Source organism: Oncorhynchus masou, chromosome 15 (assembly GCF_036934945.1).
Source record: "Oncorhynchus masou masou isolate Uvic2021 chromosome 15, UVic_Omas_1.1, whole genome shotgun sequence".
In the NCBI taxonomy this organism is placed as follows: domain Eukaryota; kingdom Metazoa; phylum Chordata; class Actinopteri; order Salmoniformes; family Salmonidae; genus Oncorhynchus; species Oncorhynchus masou.
In genome coordinates, this window is record NC_088226.1 from 55,336,433 (window position 1) to 55,356,393 (window position 19,961).

A 19,961-nucleotide genomic window follows, 5' to 3' on the forward strand; every position below is an offset into this window, starting at 1 on the left:
GAAAGCACTACCAAGATTTCAATGTTCAACTATACCACCAAGCTACTGCAACATGCAGTTTAATTACTAGTTAGGCTACATGTAGTTCACCACTCCCCAACACTGAGCATGAGTGAGTTTGAAGTGGTTTTCAACTAAAGTACTTGAGACTGAAGTAGACACATCGACAACTACTGAAAAACACTTATGCCACCCTGTGGGGGAAAAAAAGTGAACACAGACCATATTGGCCTGCTCCTCTTGTGTGCGATAGAGGGCGCTGCACGTTTGCTTATGGAGAGACAACTTGGAATGTGCAGCGAGCGCAATGATATGTTGGAGGTGTCGAGTTAACGGTTTGGTGCAGCTAAAAGTGTACACTGTGGATATACTCATACCTAGTCCTAGAGTCTTTCAAGACCTATATGCACTTTATAGAGATCTGCGCCCTTGTTCAATAGCATTTCTAGTCACAATCGTGAACAGCAGGACATCCTCGTCGGCGTGTACTGTAAAGGAGAACGACTTTAACGCAATCATATGACCGCGGCGTACAACTATTTTAGCAAGTAATAGTTATTATATCAAATTCAATCCTATTACGGCAAAGGTGAAAGACCGGTTCCAAGATGTCTGTAGCGGGCTTCAAGAAGCAGTTTTATAAAGCCAGTCAGGTTAGCAAACAACTTTCCTCCCCTCCTAATACAGATTTGTTTCAATAAGTATTAGCTTGCTAATGTTAGTGATTTTACGTAACAAACGGTTTAAAAAAATACATCATTATCTTAGTTTGCTAGGTAGCTAGCTTGCATGAACCTTTATGAAGTTTAGCTTGCTAGCTAAGTTACTGGCTCGGCTCAACTTGTAGTAACATTAGCTAGTTATACATAGCTCTCTTTTTTTTGTTAATGTTTTTGTAAGTTATTTAACTAGTTATCCGTCTTAAATCATTTCATGGCAAACTAAAGTTAAAACGTGGCCAGAACCTTCCAAAGAATGCCATGATAAACTTGACAGCTAACGTTAGTTAGCTAGCCAGCCAGCTCGCTAACGTTAGTTAGCTACTTTATGTAACGTTACTTAGCTAGAATTTCAAGAAAAACACTTCGCAGGTAGTTAGCTATCCTAGTACCCCCAGCTGACAGTACTATTCTAGATGGTACACGTGTCATGTCTGTCAGCTGTCACTCAACAGGCAAGTTGAGTGTGTACACACCTTCAGGTAACCCATTCCAATGTCCCTACTGTTACTAGGCTATCTAGCTGTAGCCTGGGGATACCAGGGGCAACATGCTGTTGTGGTTTTGTTAGTTGGCTTGTAGAGCAGGGGTTCCCAAACGTTTTCACTCAGCCTCCCATTCTGCCGACCGTTGGCCCACACTTTGGAACACTCTTGTAGAGCATAGGCTATCTCTGCTGTAACTGATTTGATTAAAATTCTAATTTAAGAGTGTCAATATCTTGTTGGTTATGTAGACAGAAGATGGATTATTTAAATTTGTTTTCCTCAGTTGGAGCCCTGGCTGACCTGTTCTGAGGGTTGATACTGCTATTACTTTATTTTATTATTTGATTTGATTTGTTTTAGCATAATGAGACCAAGGTGTCTTTTACAGATGAGCCCTGAATTACAGAAAATGCATATATAAAAATACTAAATGCAAGCAGAAAGAAAAACACGGTGAAAAGGTCAATCAGCGTTCTGAATTTGTCTAGAGGCACCAAAACATCAAATTTCAGAGCATTTAGATTGTTCCACAAATAAGGTGCAAAAAACTAAAAGCTGATTAAAAAAAACCTGAGACCAGGCTAGCCATCCCTTAGACCGGGTGTGGTAACTTGTATGTCTAAAGTGTAGTGATAAGTACAGTGGGACTTTTTGTAAAAGGGCTTTATAAATGAAAACATAGCAATGTGTCAACCTACTTTTGAGTGCTTTATACCCCAATATCCTTTTAGGAGTGGGCTCAGATCCCCTTTGGGGAGATATAAAGAGGAATTTGAAGAGAGAGGGAAAAGTCAATCCGTTGGGAAGACAGAACGTCAAATAGGAAAGGAAGGGCCAAAACTGCAGTGTTTGTGCGTGTATGTATGTATGTATTTACTGTATTTTTTAACATTTGTTTGCGTGCATGTGTTACAGGGGGCTAGGAGAGAAATTATGTGCGTTCTTCCTGATTGGACTGCAATGCAGTTTCATGAGTCAATTATGCCTGACGCCAACTAGAAATAGGACTCTCCCCTGTAATGCACAAAATAATATGCTTATTCCGAGCATGCAGTTGCATTGTCACTAGCAATGACTGCATGTGATTGTAAATAGGCCTACTTGTAGGAATTTTCTGCAGCACTGTGATTCTGTTCTTATGGAATGCAGGAAGTTGGCTTTAGGAAATGAATATAGCTGCAGCAGCCCGTAGCACACGCCCATGTTTTTATTTTATTTTAACTATCCACTTTTCACATTTTACAAACCTGTCAAACATGGCCTACACATTATTCAACTTGTGTACGCACACATACCAAGTGTCATAAATAATACTTAATGTGACTATCGATATCTGAATGAAATGCCTTTCATTGTCCTGCAACATCACTAGCATACTTTGCAACATGTATAGGGAAGTTGGTGGGAATGTGAGAGGAAACGGTGGGTCAGTAGAATCTGCAGATGGCTGATCCTATCATATTCGCTCACAAAGGGAGCAGTCAGCTGAAGGATCATATGCCGCTCAAAAGTTTAAGTTAACATGTACAGTGGCATTGGCCCCTGTCACTTATAGGCTAGTTACATATACTCTTTACAGACAGACTTTACATTGTTACCACATTCTTGCCAGGGTAAGCCTTTATATGTCCCGTGAGCATGTCAGCAAGTGTGGGACTAGACTTTTATTTTAAGAAAACCATTGACTATACACCATCACAAAGAAATCCAGCATTAAATTGTTTCTGGCAGGTCCTAAGAAACATAAGACTAATAAAATGTATTTCCAAAAGAATAAATGTATTTTAAGTTGAATTATGTTACTGGTTTGAGCAGCCTGTATGGCTATGCCAAGCACATGAAATCAATAATTTTGTTCATTAAACAGACAAGACACACTTGGGCTACCCTGATCAAATTCAACACGCACGCATTATAGGGTAAGAATATGATCTTTACCGGAATAATATACAAATATTTTTCCCACACAACTTGCGTCACAGCAGCAATGTAGAACTGCTCTCATATATTTAACATTTTTGTACTAAAAGGTGAGATTTTGAAATAAAGCCCAAGGCAAGCCCATACTTTTTTTGATCCAACTTTCATCAGGCGCAGGATCTTACGCTCAATGTGTCTTCATGATACCAGTGATAGAAAAGTACCCAATTGGTATACCTGCGTAAAAGTAAATAGAAAATGACTCAAGTGAAAGTCACCCAATAAAATACTACTTGAGTAAAAGTCAAAGTATTTGGTTTTAAATATACTTAAGTATCAAAAGTAAATGTAATTGCTAAAATATACTTAAGTATTATGAAAAGTATAAATCATTTGACATTTCTTATTTTTATTTACTGACAGCCAGGGGCACACTCCAACACAGACATAATTTACAAACAAAGCATTTGTGTTTAGTGAGTCCACCAGATCAGAGGCAGTAGATATGACCAGGGATGTTCTCTTGATGAGTGTGTGAATTTGACCATTTTCCTTTCAGCTTAGCATTTGAAATGTAACATACTTTTGGGTGTCAGGGAAAATGTATGGAGTAAAAAGTACACAATTTAATTTAGGAATGTAGTGAAGTAAAAGTTGTCAAAAATATAAATGGTAAAGTACAAATGCCCAAAAAAACAACTTAAGTAGTACTTTCAAGTATTTTTACTTATGTACTTTTCACCACTGGCAAACATTTGGCGTGATGCTAAAGTTGGTGGGAAAATGCCCTGGTTTGAAAGGTGTATTACACACAGAGCACTAACTAATGAATTGTATATTTGGATGCAAATTTCAGAAAATTTTGCTGCCAACTAACTGACCCTCATTAACCGGTCATGCATACACGGAAGGGACATTTGTAATTAAGAGCTTAATGGAAACGTTCAACAATAGGAAGCCTATCGTCTTACAGTCAAAAGTTTATAGCCTATTATTGAGCATGCAACTCCTGTAATGGAAGTAGCTAATATACATAAATATACATTTGTTTACATTCCGGTTAGTGAGCATTTCTCCTTTGTCAAGATAATCTATCTACCTGACAGGTGTGCCATATCAAGAAGATGTTTAAACAGCTGATCATTACATGGTGCCCCTTGTGCTGGGGACAATAAAAGGCCACTCTAAAATGTGCGGTTTTGTCACACAACACAATGCCACAGATGTCTCAAGTTTTGAGGGGGCATGCAATTGGCATGCTGACTGCAGGAATGTCCACCAGAGCTGTTGCCAGAGAATTGAATGTTAATTTCTCTACCATAAGACACCTGAAACATTGTTTTAGAGAATTGTAACAGAGATGAAAATCTGTTAGGAATGTAGAGAGGGGAATTTAATAGCAACAACTACAATAGGTTGCTAATATGACTAGCATTATTTAGAGTAAAGTAAAATGTTTAGGTTTCAACAATTATACTGCCTCAAGCTCACATTGCAGAGTGGAAGGTGACGCGCTGATAGCCTGCCTACAGTTGACTGTCGCCTAGGCACGCGAATGGGATGCACACTTTAATTACGAGTTGAGATTGAGAAATAAAATAGTTTTTAATTGTGGCTATCAAGAGTTTTTACCATGCGATTGCATTTAGAATGATTTTTTTACGCAATGACTTGGCTTATAAAAGCACGTTTCACCCCAGTACAAGCTTTTTGAGGAGCTGCTTTTATGCCATCTTACAGGGGATGGGCTATTCTGCTTCTCAAACTAGACTCTGTATGCTGTGTGCATGTGATAACATGCATGACAACTAACGAAAATACACAAGCACCAATTGAATTCCACAAAATTATGCAAATGTACCATTTTTATGACTCTGTATCCAGTATTGAAGAACTTGCTATTCCCAAGGACTTCCAGTCATTGCACTAATGTTAGTTAGCAATTTATGTAACGCTAGAAAAGCCACTTCCTTCAAACTGAACACAGACACATAAAATGGTATCTACAAGTTCTTCTGACTCTGGGGAAGTAGATAAAGGTGCTTCATTGCCAAAGTCTCTAACTATCCCTTTAAGAGTAAGCAAGCCTATATGAAGTGAACAAGCCTATGTGCCACACCACAACTACATTTCTGCTGTATTGGAGACCTCACACTATAAATCGCACATGCACAGCCATGTCTCTCAAATAATACATTCTTTGTAGGATGCTTTATTTCTAAATGCTCACATGTTGCATAATCTCACATTGTGTGACTACATCAAGATGTATAGGCCTATCATGACATTGTATGTTCATTTGATCAGCAGGTTTCCATTGTTCTTCACGGCCAAGTTGTCCTCTCAGGGTCTTTGGGGCCAGTGTGAGGCTGATGATCAGTGTGTGATTCCTTTAGGTGTTAGTTCAGTTCTGAAATGTTTTTCTATAATGTTGTGCAAAAGGAGAAAGCCTGGCAGCGGTTGGCCCATTGTTAAGGAGGCAGCTGACTGACTATCACATAGTCTTGCTCACAATAAGATTACAATCACAACATTATCTGTGTAAAAGAGATGCTATTTTCAGGCGTCAGTGATGTGCTCTCCTCCCTCTTAATCTAGCTAGCAGTAGCAGCCGAGTATGTGGCCTTGTGTGTCTGCCTCACGGCATAGCTGAAATGAATCAATTTCTCTTGGTGTAAATAAATAAATAAATAAATGATATACTTAAAAAAACAGCTGTAGGCCAAAATATTTTATTCTAAGAACCCCCCCAGGTCTATGAAAGGCTAACACAGCCACCATCCATGATGTTTTGACAACGTAGCAGTTTTGTGGTTAGGAAGATTCAAAGAGCTGAACACTCCCACCTGTTGATGGAAAGCAAAAAAAATATGGGCTAAGACACAGGTTCTATTAGCTCCAGCATGGTAACTGTGGCTGTTGCTCTTTGTCCCTGCTCAGATTCCTCTATATGAGTCACGTTCCCCTCTCCTATATCCCTCAGTCAATGAACTTTCTACCCCAGATGCTGTGCGGGTTCAGCTTATCCATTCTCTGGCTTACACATTAGGTCCAGGATCAGTAGCAGCATGCACATTAAGTCATCACTTTGTTTGCTGCGTGTCCATTTCTACCATCAGATCTGACACTCAGTGTAAAAGCAGTGTACAAGTGTGGTAACAACAATTGGTACTATGAAGTACATATTTTCTGAACCGCCATAGTGCTTTGTTCACTCTGCGGTTTGCATTGGGCAAAGAATGTACCAATCATGTCCTCCCCCTGAAGTAGATAGGCATAACTCATTGTGGACTGTTTCAGTAAACCCAAATGCCACATGATCATCATGTCACAGAACCGAAAAAATGATAATCTTGCTCTCACCAAGCTCACTTTTTTGTGACTGTATTGAATGTTAGATTAATCTAAAGCTGCAATATGAAACTTTTTGGGCGACCCAAACAAATTCACATAGAAATGTAAGTTAGAGATCTGTCATTCTTATTGAAAGCAAGTCTATGAAGCGAGATTTGTTCTATGTGTGCCATTCTATGCTTCGCGGTCTTAAGTTTATTTTTTTTGCATCTTTTACTTTCGGCTTTGTACACCAGCTTCAAACAGCTGAAAAATACGACAGCGGTTTAGATGGTACAATGATTTACATTTACATTTAAGTCATTTGGCAGACGCTCTTATCCAGAGCGACTTACAATGATTCTCTACACTATACTTGCTTGTTTTGTGTGTCAAACTGAAATTAGGCAAACTATTAGAATTTTAGCAACCAGGAAATGGCAGAGCCGTTTCTTCATATTGCATCTTTAATTACTGTAATCTAAAGGCAGGCTAGCTTCTGCACCCACCAAGTGCCTATAGGCAAACTAGTTTGTTACATTTGCAAAAAGGCTGAGTGAGGTGGAAATGCATAGCCTAAACATCTCTCCTAGTTAGAGTGAAGCCCCTCAGTGGGACCAGTACGGAAATATATACTGTACACTCACTACTTACTGTAAGTCGCTCTGGATAAGATCTGCTAAATGACAAAAATGTAAATGGCTGGTCATGTATTGGCCTCAGAAAGGGCAGGAGTAGTGGGTAGATGTTGTGCCTTGTCACTGGAATTGTCTTGAACCATCCCATTGTCCCCACGTGCAGTTGTTTTTTTCCTGGTCATAATTGAGTAAGCTAGACCTTCCAAACATGTTTAGGACTGACATGGCAGAAAGGAGAGAACATGTATGCTACTTGCATGACAAAGAATTACCGGTAGCCTATGGGGAAATAAAAAGCATACAAACTCATGGCATATGATGTGCCACAGAACGTTTTTAAATTGGGATGGCTGTCTACAGTACGTGACCTAAAAAATGTTGCATATGTACTAAGTTTCCTCTTGAAAGGGTGCCTGATATGATTTAAATTAGCATAGTGGTTTATGTCACTTCAAAAACATTGGTATTGTTCAAATAAACATTTCCAGAAAGGGGTACAATCAAGACATCCAATTGCCCTGTGTGTCTTGATATACATTCATATTTGTTGTGCAACTGTGATGTCATGGTCGTCATATGGAACTTGCAACAGGTCGAAGCTGAAAATGATTTATTGACGACTTTACTACACACTGTATTGTAGTCAGATACAGTAGTTGAGAGAGGATAATCTCTATTGTACATTTTATGAGGGAGGAAGCAAAACTAAACCAGAGAGGAGCGGTGGGATAGGGTGAATTTGTTTTACATGTGTAACGTGCAGGTATGTAAAGCAGTCTTTTTCCACAAGGTGGAAGAAAGAGATAGCGGAAGCTAGGGTAAACGTGTAGGCTGCATTTACTGCTGGATGGCCTGCCCTGCACACATATTGGTGTCTCACACGACAAGTTACAACATGTCGGGATGAATGTGACGAAGGTCCTGTAGCCTGTGTTGAAAGTTATGAGATGATTCACTACTCTACAGTACATGGTCATTATAGAAATAGTCCTAAAAGAAACTTTGCAGGATTCCAGCATCTGGTCCTTCTCCTGCATCTCTAGAATTCCACTTCAGAATCTGTACATGGTTGATGGAGGCAACAATGATCTACAATGTCTACAATGGTCTTTGTCTCTGCACAGGGGTGTTTCTTTGTATGAGAGAATGAAGAACTTGTTTCCTACAGGGTTGTGTTTGATGGTGTCAGTCAGATCAGATTGAAATCAGTTAAGATTCAACTGTTTTGTCTGCTATTAGAACCTAGACTCTTGTGAATGGTGGAACTGGCAAGCTGTAATTTCTTTAAATATGAGAAGTAAGAGAACTATCATGTGTTGAGGGATCTTTCTGATCCACTTTTATGCACATGTACATGTATTGTGTAACAATGACCCTTTTCTCTCCCACTCTCTGCGCAGATGGTCAGTGAGAAGGTCGGCGGTGCAGAGGGAACGAAACTGGATGAGGACTTCAAAGATTTGGAAAGGGTATAATGCCTCTGACTGTACATTTAAAGACCAGTACCTGAAGTAGGCTAGTTACTTAGAATTCAATATATTAGGCCTATCCAGAGCCATATATAAAGAGTTGGGCCATTGTGTTTTCTGTTTCAACGTTCCTAGAATAGCCCTTTCTCCTGCATAGACGTTAAGTACATTTTTTAACCTTTAATTAACTATGCAAGTCAGTTAAGAACAAATTCTTATTTTCAATGACGGCCTAGGAACAGTGGGTTAAATGCCTGTTCATGGTCAGAACGACAGATTTGTACCTTGTCAGCTCGGGGGTTTGAACTTGCAACCTTCCGGTTACTAGTCCAACGCTCTAACCACTAGGCTACCCTGCCGCCCCAATAAGACAAATACATTTAAAATCAGTTTTTCACAATTCCTGACATTTAATCCCAGTAAAAATTAATTCTATGTCTTAGGTCAGTCAAGATCACCACTGTATTTTAAGAATGTGAAATGTCAGAATAATAGTAGAGTGATTTATTTCAGCTTTTATTTCTTTCATCACATTCCCAGTGGGTCAGAAGTTTACATACACTCAATTAGTATTTGGTAGCATTGCCTTTAAATTGTTTAACTTGGGTCAAACGTTTCCGGTAGCCTTCCACAAGCTTCCCACAATACGTTGGGTGAATTTTGGCCCATTCCTCCTGACAGAGCTGGTGTAACTGAGTCAGGTTTGTAGGCCTCCTTGCTTGCACACTCTTTTTCAGTTCTGCCCACAATTTTCTTTATAGGGTTGAGGTCAGGGCTTTGTGATGGCCACTCCAATACCTTGACTTTGTTGTCCACAACTTAGGAAGTATGCTTGGGGTCATTGTTCATTTGGAAGACCCGTTTGTGACCAAGCTTTAACTTCCTGACTGATATCTTGAGATGTTGCTTCAATATATCCACATACTTTTCTTCCCACATGATGCCATCTATTTTGTGAAGTACACCAGTCCCTCCTGCACCAAAGCAACCCCACAACATGATGCTGCCACCCCTGTGCTTCACGGTTCAGATGGTGCTCTTCGGCTTACAAGCATCCCCCTTTTTCCTCCGAACATAACGATGGTCATTATGGCCAAACAGTTGTATTTTTGTTTCATCAGACCAGAGGACATTTCTCCAAAAAGTACGATCTTTGACCCCATGTGCAGTTGCAAACTGTAGTCTGTCTATTTTATGGTGGTTTTGGAGCAGTGGCTTCTTCTTTACTGAGGGCCTTTCAGGTTATGTCGATATAGGACTAATTTTACTGTGGTTATAGATACTTTTGTACCTGTTTCCTCCAGCATCTTGACAAGGTCTTTTGCTGCTGTTCTGGGATTGATTTGCACTTTTCGCACCAAAGTACGTTCATCTCTAGGAGACAGAATGCATCTCCTTCCTGAGCAAGTTCCACAGACATGTAACTAACAGAAATGGAATAATGTGTCCCTGAACTAAGGGGGGTCAAAAGTAACAGTCGGTATCTGGTGTGGCCACCAGCTGCATTAAGTACTGCAGTGCGTCTCCTCCTCATGGACTGCACCAGATTTGCCAGTTCTTGCTGTGAGATGTTACCCCACTCTTCCACCAAGGCACCTGCAAGTTCCCGGACACTTCTGGGGGGAATGGCCCTAGCCCTCACCCTCCGATCCAACAGGTCCCAGACTTGCTCAATGGGATTGAGATCCGGGCTCTTCGCTGGCCATGGCAGAACACTGACATTCCTGTCTTGTAGGAAATCACACACAGAACGAGCAGTATGGCTGGTGGCATTGTCATGCTGGAGGGTCATGTCAGAATGAGCCTGCAGGAAGGGTGAGGAAGGACATGAGGAAGGAGGATGTCTTCCCTGTAACGCACAGCGTTGAGATTGCCTGCAATGACAAAAAGCGCAGTCCAATGATGCTGTGACACACCGCCCCAGACCTTGATGGACCCTCCAGCGCCAAATCGATCCCACTCCAGAGTACAGGCCTCTGTGTAACGCTCATTCCTTCGACGATAAACGTGAATCGGACCCTCACACCTGGTGACACAAAATCACGACTCGTCGGTGAAGAGCACGTTTTGCCAATCCTGTCTGGTCCAACGACTGTGGGTTTGTACCCATAGGCGACGTTGTTACAGGTGATGTCTGGTGAGGATCTGCCTTACAACAGGTCTACAAGCCCTCAGTCCTCTCTCAGCCTATTGCGGACAGTCTGAGCACTGATGGAGGGATTGTGTGTTCCTGGTGTAACTCAGGCAGTTGTTTTTGCCATCCTGTACCAGGAGTGATGTTCAGATGTACCGATCCTGTGCAGGTGTTGTTACACGTGATCTGCCACTGCGAGGATGATCAGCTGTCCATCCTGTGTCACTGTAGCTCTGTCTTAGGACATTCCAATTGATTACCTTGGGCATCTTTCTTTTGGTGTATTTCAGAGTCAGTAGAAAGGCCTCTTTAGTGTCCTATGTTTTAACTGTGACCTTAATTGCCTACCGTCTGTAAGCTGTTAGTGTCTTAACGACCGTTCCACAGGTGCATGTTCATTAATTGTTTATGGTTCATTGAATAAGCATGGGAAACAGTTTTAAACCCTTTACAATGAAGATCTGTGAAGTTATTTGGATTTTTACGAATTATCTTTGAAAGACAGGGTCCTGAAAAAGGGAAGTTTCTTTTTATGCTGTGTGTGTGTGTGTGTGTGTGTGTGTGTGTGTGTGTGTGTGTGTGTGTGTGTGTGTGTGTGTGTGTGTGTGTGTGTGCGCGTACCAGTCAAAGGTTTGGACACACCTACTCATTCAATCTATACAGCCACATTCACAAAACATTACTAGAACATGTGTTAGGGTTATAGTCTAGACAACCATGCACTAGAAGGTGTTACATCATGTGTTGCTGTAGACTGAAATATTGTCAACTCTTAGTGAACAGTCTCAGTTTGCACACTGTATACAGTGTATCAGTATAGTATTCATGTGGGAGCCCTGTGTATAGAAACATGTTATACATAGAGGGAGTGGCAGATTGTCAGAGCACCTGCCTTTGCTGCTCCGGTCAGCTGTCATGGAGAACTCCAGCAATCAACAGCCAAAGCCATCACTTACTACACACCTTCAGTGAATGAACATGATTGGTTGTTTCACAAAGCAATTTTCATTTAGCAGTACAATACAGGGACAATATTTCATTACCTTTTTCATAGCCTGTTTGGCAACTCGTCTCATCACAAATAAAGAATTTGGAAGATGGGGAAGACATGGTGCATGTCCAAAATCTTGTTTACCCACTACTTACTTAAACTGAATACTGTGCACTAATCATACTACATACTATTTAGAACGTACTATTTACTAAAAACCAATGCAGTGATCAACAAATATCCACATACTACTCAACCACACTGAGAAGGTGTCAGCTAATGTGCAAACGCACTTCTTCCCTGCCATTCGTTACTTTTTGTAGAGCGCATGCGCTTCCCATATTCAGATTATCAGATGTTGTCAAACACGTGAAACGAAGATTCTCTTCCTTAATAGTGTGAAGCAAATTGTACTAGAGGAAAAGCCTAAATAAGTATCCTGGCGTTTTAAAGCATACTAAATTTCACATAGTATAAAACTTTATATTTTGCATACTCAAAATGCCTACTATTTAGAATGCAAGTATGGGTATTTGGACACGGCCATGGCGTTTTCATATTTCCTTACGGTTGTTAGTGATGTCCCCTCCCCTGTGTTTTGTAGAAAGTAGATGTGACCAGCAAAGCTGTGGTGGAGGTAATCTCCAAAACCTCTGAGTACCTACAGCCCAACCCAGGTGAGACTACGCACCAGGAAGAGACTGCATTAGTGTCTTATTTACTACTTCAATAAGAAATGAATATCAATTGTGTTATTGTGTAAAATGCCTTTTCTGCTAAATCACAGAAAAAATGTTTGGACACACCTACTCATTCAAGGGTTTTTCTTATTTTTAAAAAACAATTTTCTACATTGTTGAATAATAGTGAAGCCATCAAAACAATTAAATAACACATATGGAGTCATGTAGTAACCAAAAAGTATATTTGAGATTTTTCAAAGTAGCCACCCTTTGCCTTGATGACAGCTTTGCACACTCTTGGCATTCTCTCAACCAGCTTCATGAGGAATGCTTTTCCAACAGTCTTGAAGGAGTTCCCACATATGCTGAGCACTTGTTGGCTGCTTTTCCTTCACTCTGTGGTCCAACTCATCCCACACCATCTCAATTGGGTTGAGGTCGGGTGATGGTGAAGGCCAGGTAATCTGATGCCGTACCATCAGTCTCTTTCTTGGTCAAATAGCCCTTACACAGCCTGGATGATCATTGTCCTGTTGATAAAGAAATGATAGTCCCACTATGCCCAAACCAGATGGGATGGTGTATCGCTGCAGAATGCTGTGGTAGCCATGCTGGTTAAGTGTGCCTTGAATTCTAAATAAATCACTGACAGTGTCATCAGCAAAGCACTATCTCATCTCCTCCTCCATGCTTCACGGTGGGACCACACATGTGGATATTATCCTTTCACCTACTCTGCGTCTCACAAAAACACGGAGGTTGGAACCAAAAATCAGAAATTTGGACTCATCAGACCAAAGGACAGATTTCCACCTGTCTAATGCCCATTGCTAGTGTTTCTTGGCCCAAGTAAGTTTCTTCTTCTTATTGGTGTCCTTTAGTAGTGGTTTGTTTGCACCAATTCGACCATGAAGGCCTGATTCACGCCGTTCCATCTGAAAAGTTGATGTTTGTGTCTTACTTGAATTCTTTGAAGCATTTATTTGGGCTGCAATTTCTGAGGCTGGTAACTCCAATGAACTTGTCCTCTGCAGCAGAGGTAAATTGGGGGCTTCCTTTCCTGTGGCGGTCCTCATGAGAGACAGTTTCATCAAAGAGCTTGATGGTTTCTGCGACTGCACTTGAAGAAACTTTAAAAGTTCTTGAAATGTTTCGTATTGACCTACCTTCATGTCTTAAAGTAAGGATGGACTGTCATTTCTCTTTGCTTATTTGAGCTGTTCTTGCCATAAATTGGACTTGATCTTTACCCAAATAGGGCCATCTTCTGTATACCACCCCAACCTTGTCACAACACAAGATTGGCTCAAATGCATTAAGAAGGAAAGAAATTCCACAAATTAACTTTTAACAAGGCACACCTGTTAATTGAATTGCATTCCAGGTGACTACCTCATGAAGCTGGTTGAGAGAATGCCAAAAGTGTGCAAATCTGTCATCAAGGCAAAGGGTGGCTACTTTGAAGAATCTTAAATATAAAATAACCTTTTTGATTACTATGTGACTACATGTGTATTTTCATAGTTTTGATATCTTCATTATTATTATTCTACAATGTAGAAAATAGTAAAAATGATTAAGAAAAACTCTGGAATGAGTAGGTTTCCAAACATTTGACTGGTACTGTATGACTAAGTACCACCTCTCCATCCGACTCTTTCTACATCCCATCCTTTCTCTGCATCCCTCTCCTCCATTCCCCCTCTCAGCGTCGCGGGCGAAGCTATCTATGTTGAACACAATGTCTAAGATCAGAGGTCAGGTGAAGAACCCAGGCTATCCCCAGGCTGAGGGCCTGCTAGGAGAGTGTATGGTCAAGTACGGCCGGGACCTAGGAGAGGAAAACAACTTTGGTATGGTGTGTGTGTGTGTGTGTGTGTGTAGATGGCACCAGTAATGTGGAGTGTTGTTTTTAATTTGTACATTTGACTAAGCTTCTGCTCTTGCTCTGTGTCAGGTGGGGCTCTAGTAGATGCGGGGGAGACCATGAAGAGGCTGGCGGAGGTGAAGGACTCTCTAGACATAGACGTTAAACAGAACTTCATCGATCCATTACAAAACCTGTGTGACAAGGACCTTCGAGAGATACAGGTACTGTATTACATTACACACTTACCCATCTGCTGCAGAAATCATCATCTTTGTCATCACTAGAACTTATATCCCCCATACCTTCATCTCCCCTCTCCGCATCTACCCATCCCTTGTCCTCTCCCCATCGTCCTCTCCTCCGTCCCCCAGCACCATCTGAAAAAGCTGGAGGGAAGGCGTCTGGATTACGACTATAAGAAGAAGCGCCAAGGGAAGATCCCAGACGAGGAGCTAAGACAGGCCCTCGAGAAGTTCCACGAGTCTAAAGATGTGGCCGAGACCAGCATGTACAACATACTGGAGACTGACGTGAGTAGTACCTGTCTGTGGGTGGGGGTGTGGTCCTGTCCCGTGATAACATTCATAATGTCAATGGAACCACCCAATCTATTATCAACCTAATGTTTATGGTTTAATTATCAGTATTGTTGCTCTGGGAAAGAGACCAGGGGGAATCAGTGTCACCTCAAGGTCATTTGTTCAATAAGCTTTACTGGTTAAATCCACTCTTTGCCACCATAATGAGTGTCACCTACAGCATGAATCAATTTAGGTCAAAATGAAATATAATCTATGTACAGTCCTAATCAGCAGAGCAGCTCCATGGCCTATGTGTACTATGGTTAGCCTGCCCTCCCATCTGTTTAGGGTGTATGTAAATACAATACTGTTTTCACTCAAACCGTTAAACAGATTATATATTAACCACAATGTGATACTGGATATCCAGGGGAATGCCACTGTTACTACTCGTGTCTATCAAGGTGACCATGGGCCTGGTCCTTGCATGCTTGTATCTCGGTTTGTGTTTGAGTGTGTACTAGGGATGTGGCAAATGGAGAAAAAAATTCTTAACTTCTAAATTGACATTTTTTAAAATCGATTTTCAGTTAAAACATTGTTTTTTTTATCATAAAATTCCACATGAATTCACAATGCAGCTGCACTGCTGCCAGCAACAGTTTGGGTCTGATGGTGCACCCCTTTCAAGATGGTTAAGCATTGCACCTGTACTACTATTACTCTACCTCAATTCCACCTCTCAAAGTTTGCATTTCCTTCTCATTTAACTTCTCAAAGTATTGCCCGACAGGACTTTGCTGCTGTCGCTTGCCTTTCTCTGCCATTTTTCCAACTGTTAACGACGATGATGTAGGCCTAGTGGTGGAGAGTCGACTCCAAAATAATTGAAAAGTTGACTGTCCATTTCTGAGTGTCAAGTCTCAGTATTTTTGGAATGGATGAGACAGATTAGTTGCCGTACTTCCGAGAACACAAACACTTGCATCTTTCATAGCGAGTTAGCAAGGGACGGAGAGCGAGGGGAGGGGCATAGTACAGGCAGGTTGGCCTACATGCAGACCGTCAGAACCATGCACTAGGCCTTTCTATTGGCATTCAAAAGCTGGATCTCGCAATGGAATGCTGGATCTCGCAATGTCTCGCAACTTCAGTAAAGTCATCATAAATGGATAGGCTAGGATATTGAGATGAGCAACACTTTGCTCTCACACAGTCACACACAGTATCTGCGCTGTTCACAGTATCTGTGCTGTTTACAAGCGTGTTGGCTAGGGCACAAAAACGGTGGCTAAGTTGAGCCTCATGCTTAAAGGCTCTTAAAGTGGAACTGACAGCGTTTTAGCAACATCAAATCGTATAAAAAATCTGTTCATATATTCCCACAGGAAGAATGATACCTTTTTTTCTTTTCTTTTTGATTTTCTGACAATATATAGTGGCAAAGCGGCCGTGCTTTTGGACAATTAATAGGTATCGTAATAAAAACGTCTGTCTCGTCCAGGATCAGAGTTTACGCAGATCGGTGTGCCATTGCCAATCAAAACTAGTAGGCCTTTATGCAAATAAGCCTGTGTGTTTACAGGTACTAGCAAAAGCGCAACTTTAGATCATTAGAACGTATTCGCCAAAAGCCACAAAATACACCTGAATATATTTCTGCAAAGTCGGAAGTTTACATACACTTAGGTTGGAGTCATTAAAACTTGTTTTTCAACCACTCCACAAATTTCTAGTTAACAAACTATAGTTTTGGCAAGTTGGTTAGGACATCTACTTTGTGCATGACACAAGTAATTTTTCCAACAATTGTTTACAGTCAGATTATTTTACTTATAATTCACTGTATCACAATTCCAGTGGGTCAGAAGTTTACATAAACTAAGTTGACTGTGACTTTAAACAGCTTGGACAATTCCAGAAAAGTATGTTATGGCTTTAGAAGCTAGTTAGGCTAGTTAGGTTATAACACTGAAAATAATGTATTTTGATAACTGCACAATGATTTTTTTTTTTTTTAGTGAAGAAAATAAAAATAAAACATTATTCTTTGGTTAGATATTTTTCTTAACTTTAAGGATCCCAATTTCATTTAAACATTTAAACGTTCACACCCCTAGTGTGTACAGTTAGTAACCATATCCTGTTCTTTGTGTGTGTCTCTGTGCAGATAGAGCAGGTGAGCCAGCTGTCGTCTCTGGTGGAGTCCCAACTGCAGTACCACAGGCAGGCCACACAGATCCTGGACGAGCTCTCAGACAAACTCAGGGACAGGTAGGTACACGTGTCTCTACTTCCACTGCCCATCTTTCCTGTACAGTCACTTCAAGCGTATGTGTGCAGTGTCATGATAGAGATACAGTAGGCCCACTCACCAATCCCAGCCCCGTGCCCTGCCCCTTTACCAGCCCAGCCCCCTCATACTGTCTAGTCACAGCAGCCCTTGCCATAATCTGTCTCAATGTGTGGATCTGCATGGTAACATTCAAGGCCCTTAATCACAGAAAAACTGTTAGCTGTAAAATATATCAGAAGCGTCAAGATAGCCATTCCCTTAGTTTCTTTTAAAATATTTTTAGTATGAATTATGTATATTTGAGTACCCTTTCTAATATTGAGTCTACTGATAACTGAGATCTGCCAGGCTGCTCTATCTTTCTTCTCTTCAGGATGAAGGAGGCCCAGAACCGACCACGTCGCGAGTACACACCTACGGCCAAACCCATCTTTGACTTTGACAGTGACAACCAATCAACCAATGGTGGCTACACGACCTCAGGTGGACCACCACCCTCCCGCAACTCAGGTAAGACGGTTGCACATGCTACCTATTGTGTATATCAGCTCATCGAAAAGGAATTTCTTTCAAATATTTCACTAATGCAGATTTAGAGATTCACTTCCGTACTTTGGAGTGTGGTATGAATGTGTGTGTTTGTCATAGGATGAGTTGGTTGTCTGTGTGCGTGCTCATGTATGTGTGAGCATGCACGTATGTGTGAGAGAGGGTGAATGAACAGGAGAGGGGTGCAGGCAGCTTTCAGCTGGTTGCCCTCTCCTGTTGACCTTGTTCCTCTCTTCCTGTGATATCATCAGTCACCCTTCCTCCACACCAAGTTTTTTTTTTAATTGAACCTTTATTTAACTAGACAAATCAGTTAAAAACAAATTCTTATTTACAATGACGGCCTACCAAAAGGCAAAAGACCTTCTGTAGTGACGGAGGCTGGGAAAATATACACGAGAGTGTGTTTGTTTGTCAGAGACAGCCGACCTACTTTTGTGAAATGGTAGATGCAATCCTATCAGTGAACTACATGTATCAAATCAAAAGCTCTAGAATGTAAGTTCTGTGATTGAAATTATCCATTATTTTGTACTCAAAATATTTGAGTAACAGGTCATTTTAAGAACTCATTCATTTGATTGGGTTCTTTATTGGGTTTGTTTGTTTCTCTGGTTGAAATGTTTACCAGCTATTTTTAGATACAATGCCTTGAGCTTTTTGATTGATAGTTTAATGACCTGCACTGACTGCCTCTGAAATGGCACACAGCCACACACATGCTGTTAGACCACCCCAGGCCATAGTCCTGTCACTACAGAGTTTGGACTGAACCCACTTTCAGTTCAATCATTAAATACCCCATAATGTCAAAGTGGAATTATGTTTTTTGAAATTTTTACAAATCAATTAAAAATGAAAAGCTGAAATGTCTTGAGTCAATATGTATTCAACCCCTTTGTTATGGCAAGCCTAAATAAGTTAAGCAGTTAATTTGCTTAACAAGTCACATAATAAGTTGCATGGACTCACTCTGTTTATGATAGTGCAATGATAGTGTTAAACAAAAACATTTTTAATGACCCATCTCTGTACCCCACACAATTATCTGTAAGGTCCCTCAGTCGAGCAGTGAATTTCAAACACAGATTCAACCACAAAGACCAGGGAGGTTTTTCAATGCCTCGCAAAGAAGGTAGATGGAACAACATTGTAGTTACTCAACAATACTAACCTAATTGACAGAGTGAAAAGAAGGAAAGCCTGTACAGAATAGAAAATATTCAAAAATATGCATTCTGTTTGCAATTAGGCACTAAAGTAATAATGCTACAAAGGTTGGAAAGCAATTAACTTTTTGTCCTGAATACAAAGTGTTATGTTTGGGGCAAATCCAACAGTCTTTAACAATTTTAACAATATGTTCAAGCATGGTGGTGGCTGCGTCATGTTATGGGTATGCTTGTAATTGTTAAAGACTGGGGAATTTTTTAGGATAAAAATTTTAAGTAATTGAGCAAAGCACAGACAACATCCTAGAGGAAAACCTTGTTCAGTCTGATTTCCACCAGACACTGGGGGAGAAATTCACCTTTCAACAGGACAATAACTAGGGTTTCTGTATTTAATTTTCAATAAATTTCCAAAAATGTCTAAAAACATGTTTTCTCGTTGTCATTATGGGTATTGTGTGTAGATGGCTGAGGAGAAAAAAAATATTTTAATACATTTTGAATTCAGGCTGTAACAGCAAAATGTGGAATAAGTCAAGGAAAATGAATACACACACAGTACCAGTCATTTTCAGGGTTTTTCTTTATTTTTACTATTGTCTACATTGTAGAATAAAAGTGAAGACATCAAAACTATGAAATAACACGCATGGAATCATGTAGTAATCAAAAAAGTGTTAAACAAATCTAAATATATTTTGAGATTCTTCAAAGTAGCCACCCTTTGCCTTGATGAAAGCTTTGCACACTCTTGGCATTCTCTCAACCAGCTTCATGGGGTAGTCACGTGGAATGTATTTCAATTAACAGGTGTGCTTTGTTAAAAGTTCATTTGTGGAATTTCTTTCCTCAATGCGTTTGAGCCAATCAGTTGTGTTGTGACAAGGTAGATGTGGTATACAGTAGATGGCCCTATTTGGTAAAAGGTAAAAGTCCATGTTATTGAAAGAACTGACAGTCCATTACTTTAAGACATGAAGGTCAGTCAATGCGGAAAATGTAAAAAATGTTGGAAGTTTCTTCAAGTGCAGTCACAAACACCAAGCGCTATGATGGAACTGGCTCTCATGAGGACCACCACAGGAAAGGAAGACCCAGAGTTACCTCTGTTGCAGAGGATATGTTCTTTCGAGTTAGCAGACTCAGAAATTGCATCCCAAATAAATGCTTCACAGAGT

At 40.5% G+C, this 19,961-nt stretch overlaps 1 protein-coding gene across 1 annotated transcript in view; it reads left to right on the forward strand.

Moving 5' to 3' along the window:
- Positions 1–338: 338 nt before the first annotated feature.
- LOC135556483 (endophilin-A2-like) overlaps positions 339–19,961 on the forward strand; it is a 31,157-nt gene continuing 11,534 nt past the window's right edge. The window contains exons 1-8 of the mRNA XM_064989722.1: positions 339–653; positions 8,499–8,567; positions 12,297–12,369; positions 14,085–14,228; positions 14,333–14,466; positions 14,617–14,775; positions 16,937–17,040; positions 17,436–17,572. Of these exons, the coding sequence (XP_064845794.1) occupies positions 609–653; positions 8,499–8,567; positions 12,297–12,369; positions 14,085–14,228; positions 14,333–14,466; positions 14,617–14,775; positions 16,937–17,040; positions 17,436–17,572 (865 nt within the window). The 5' untranslated portion in view covers positions 339–608. The remainder of the gene's footprint in view (positions 654–8,498; positions 8,568–12,296; positions 12,370–14,084; positions 14,229–14,332; positions 14,467–14,616; positions 14,776–16,936; positions 17,041–17,435; positions 17,573–19,961) is intronic.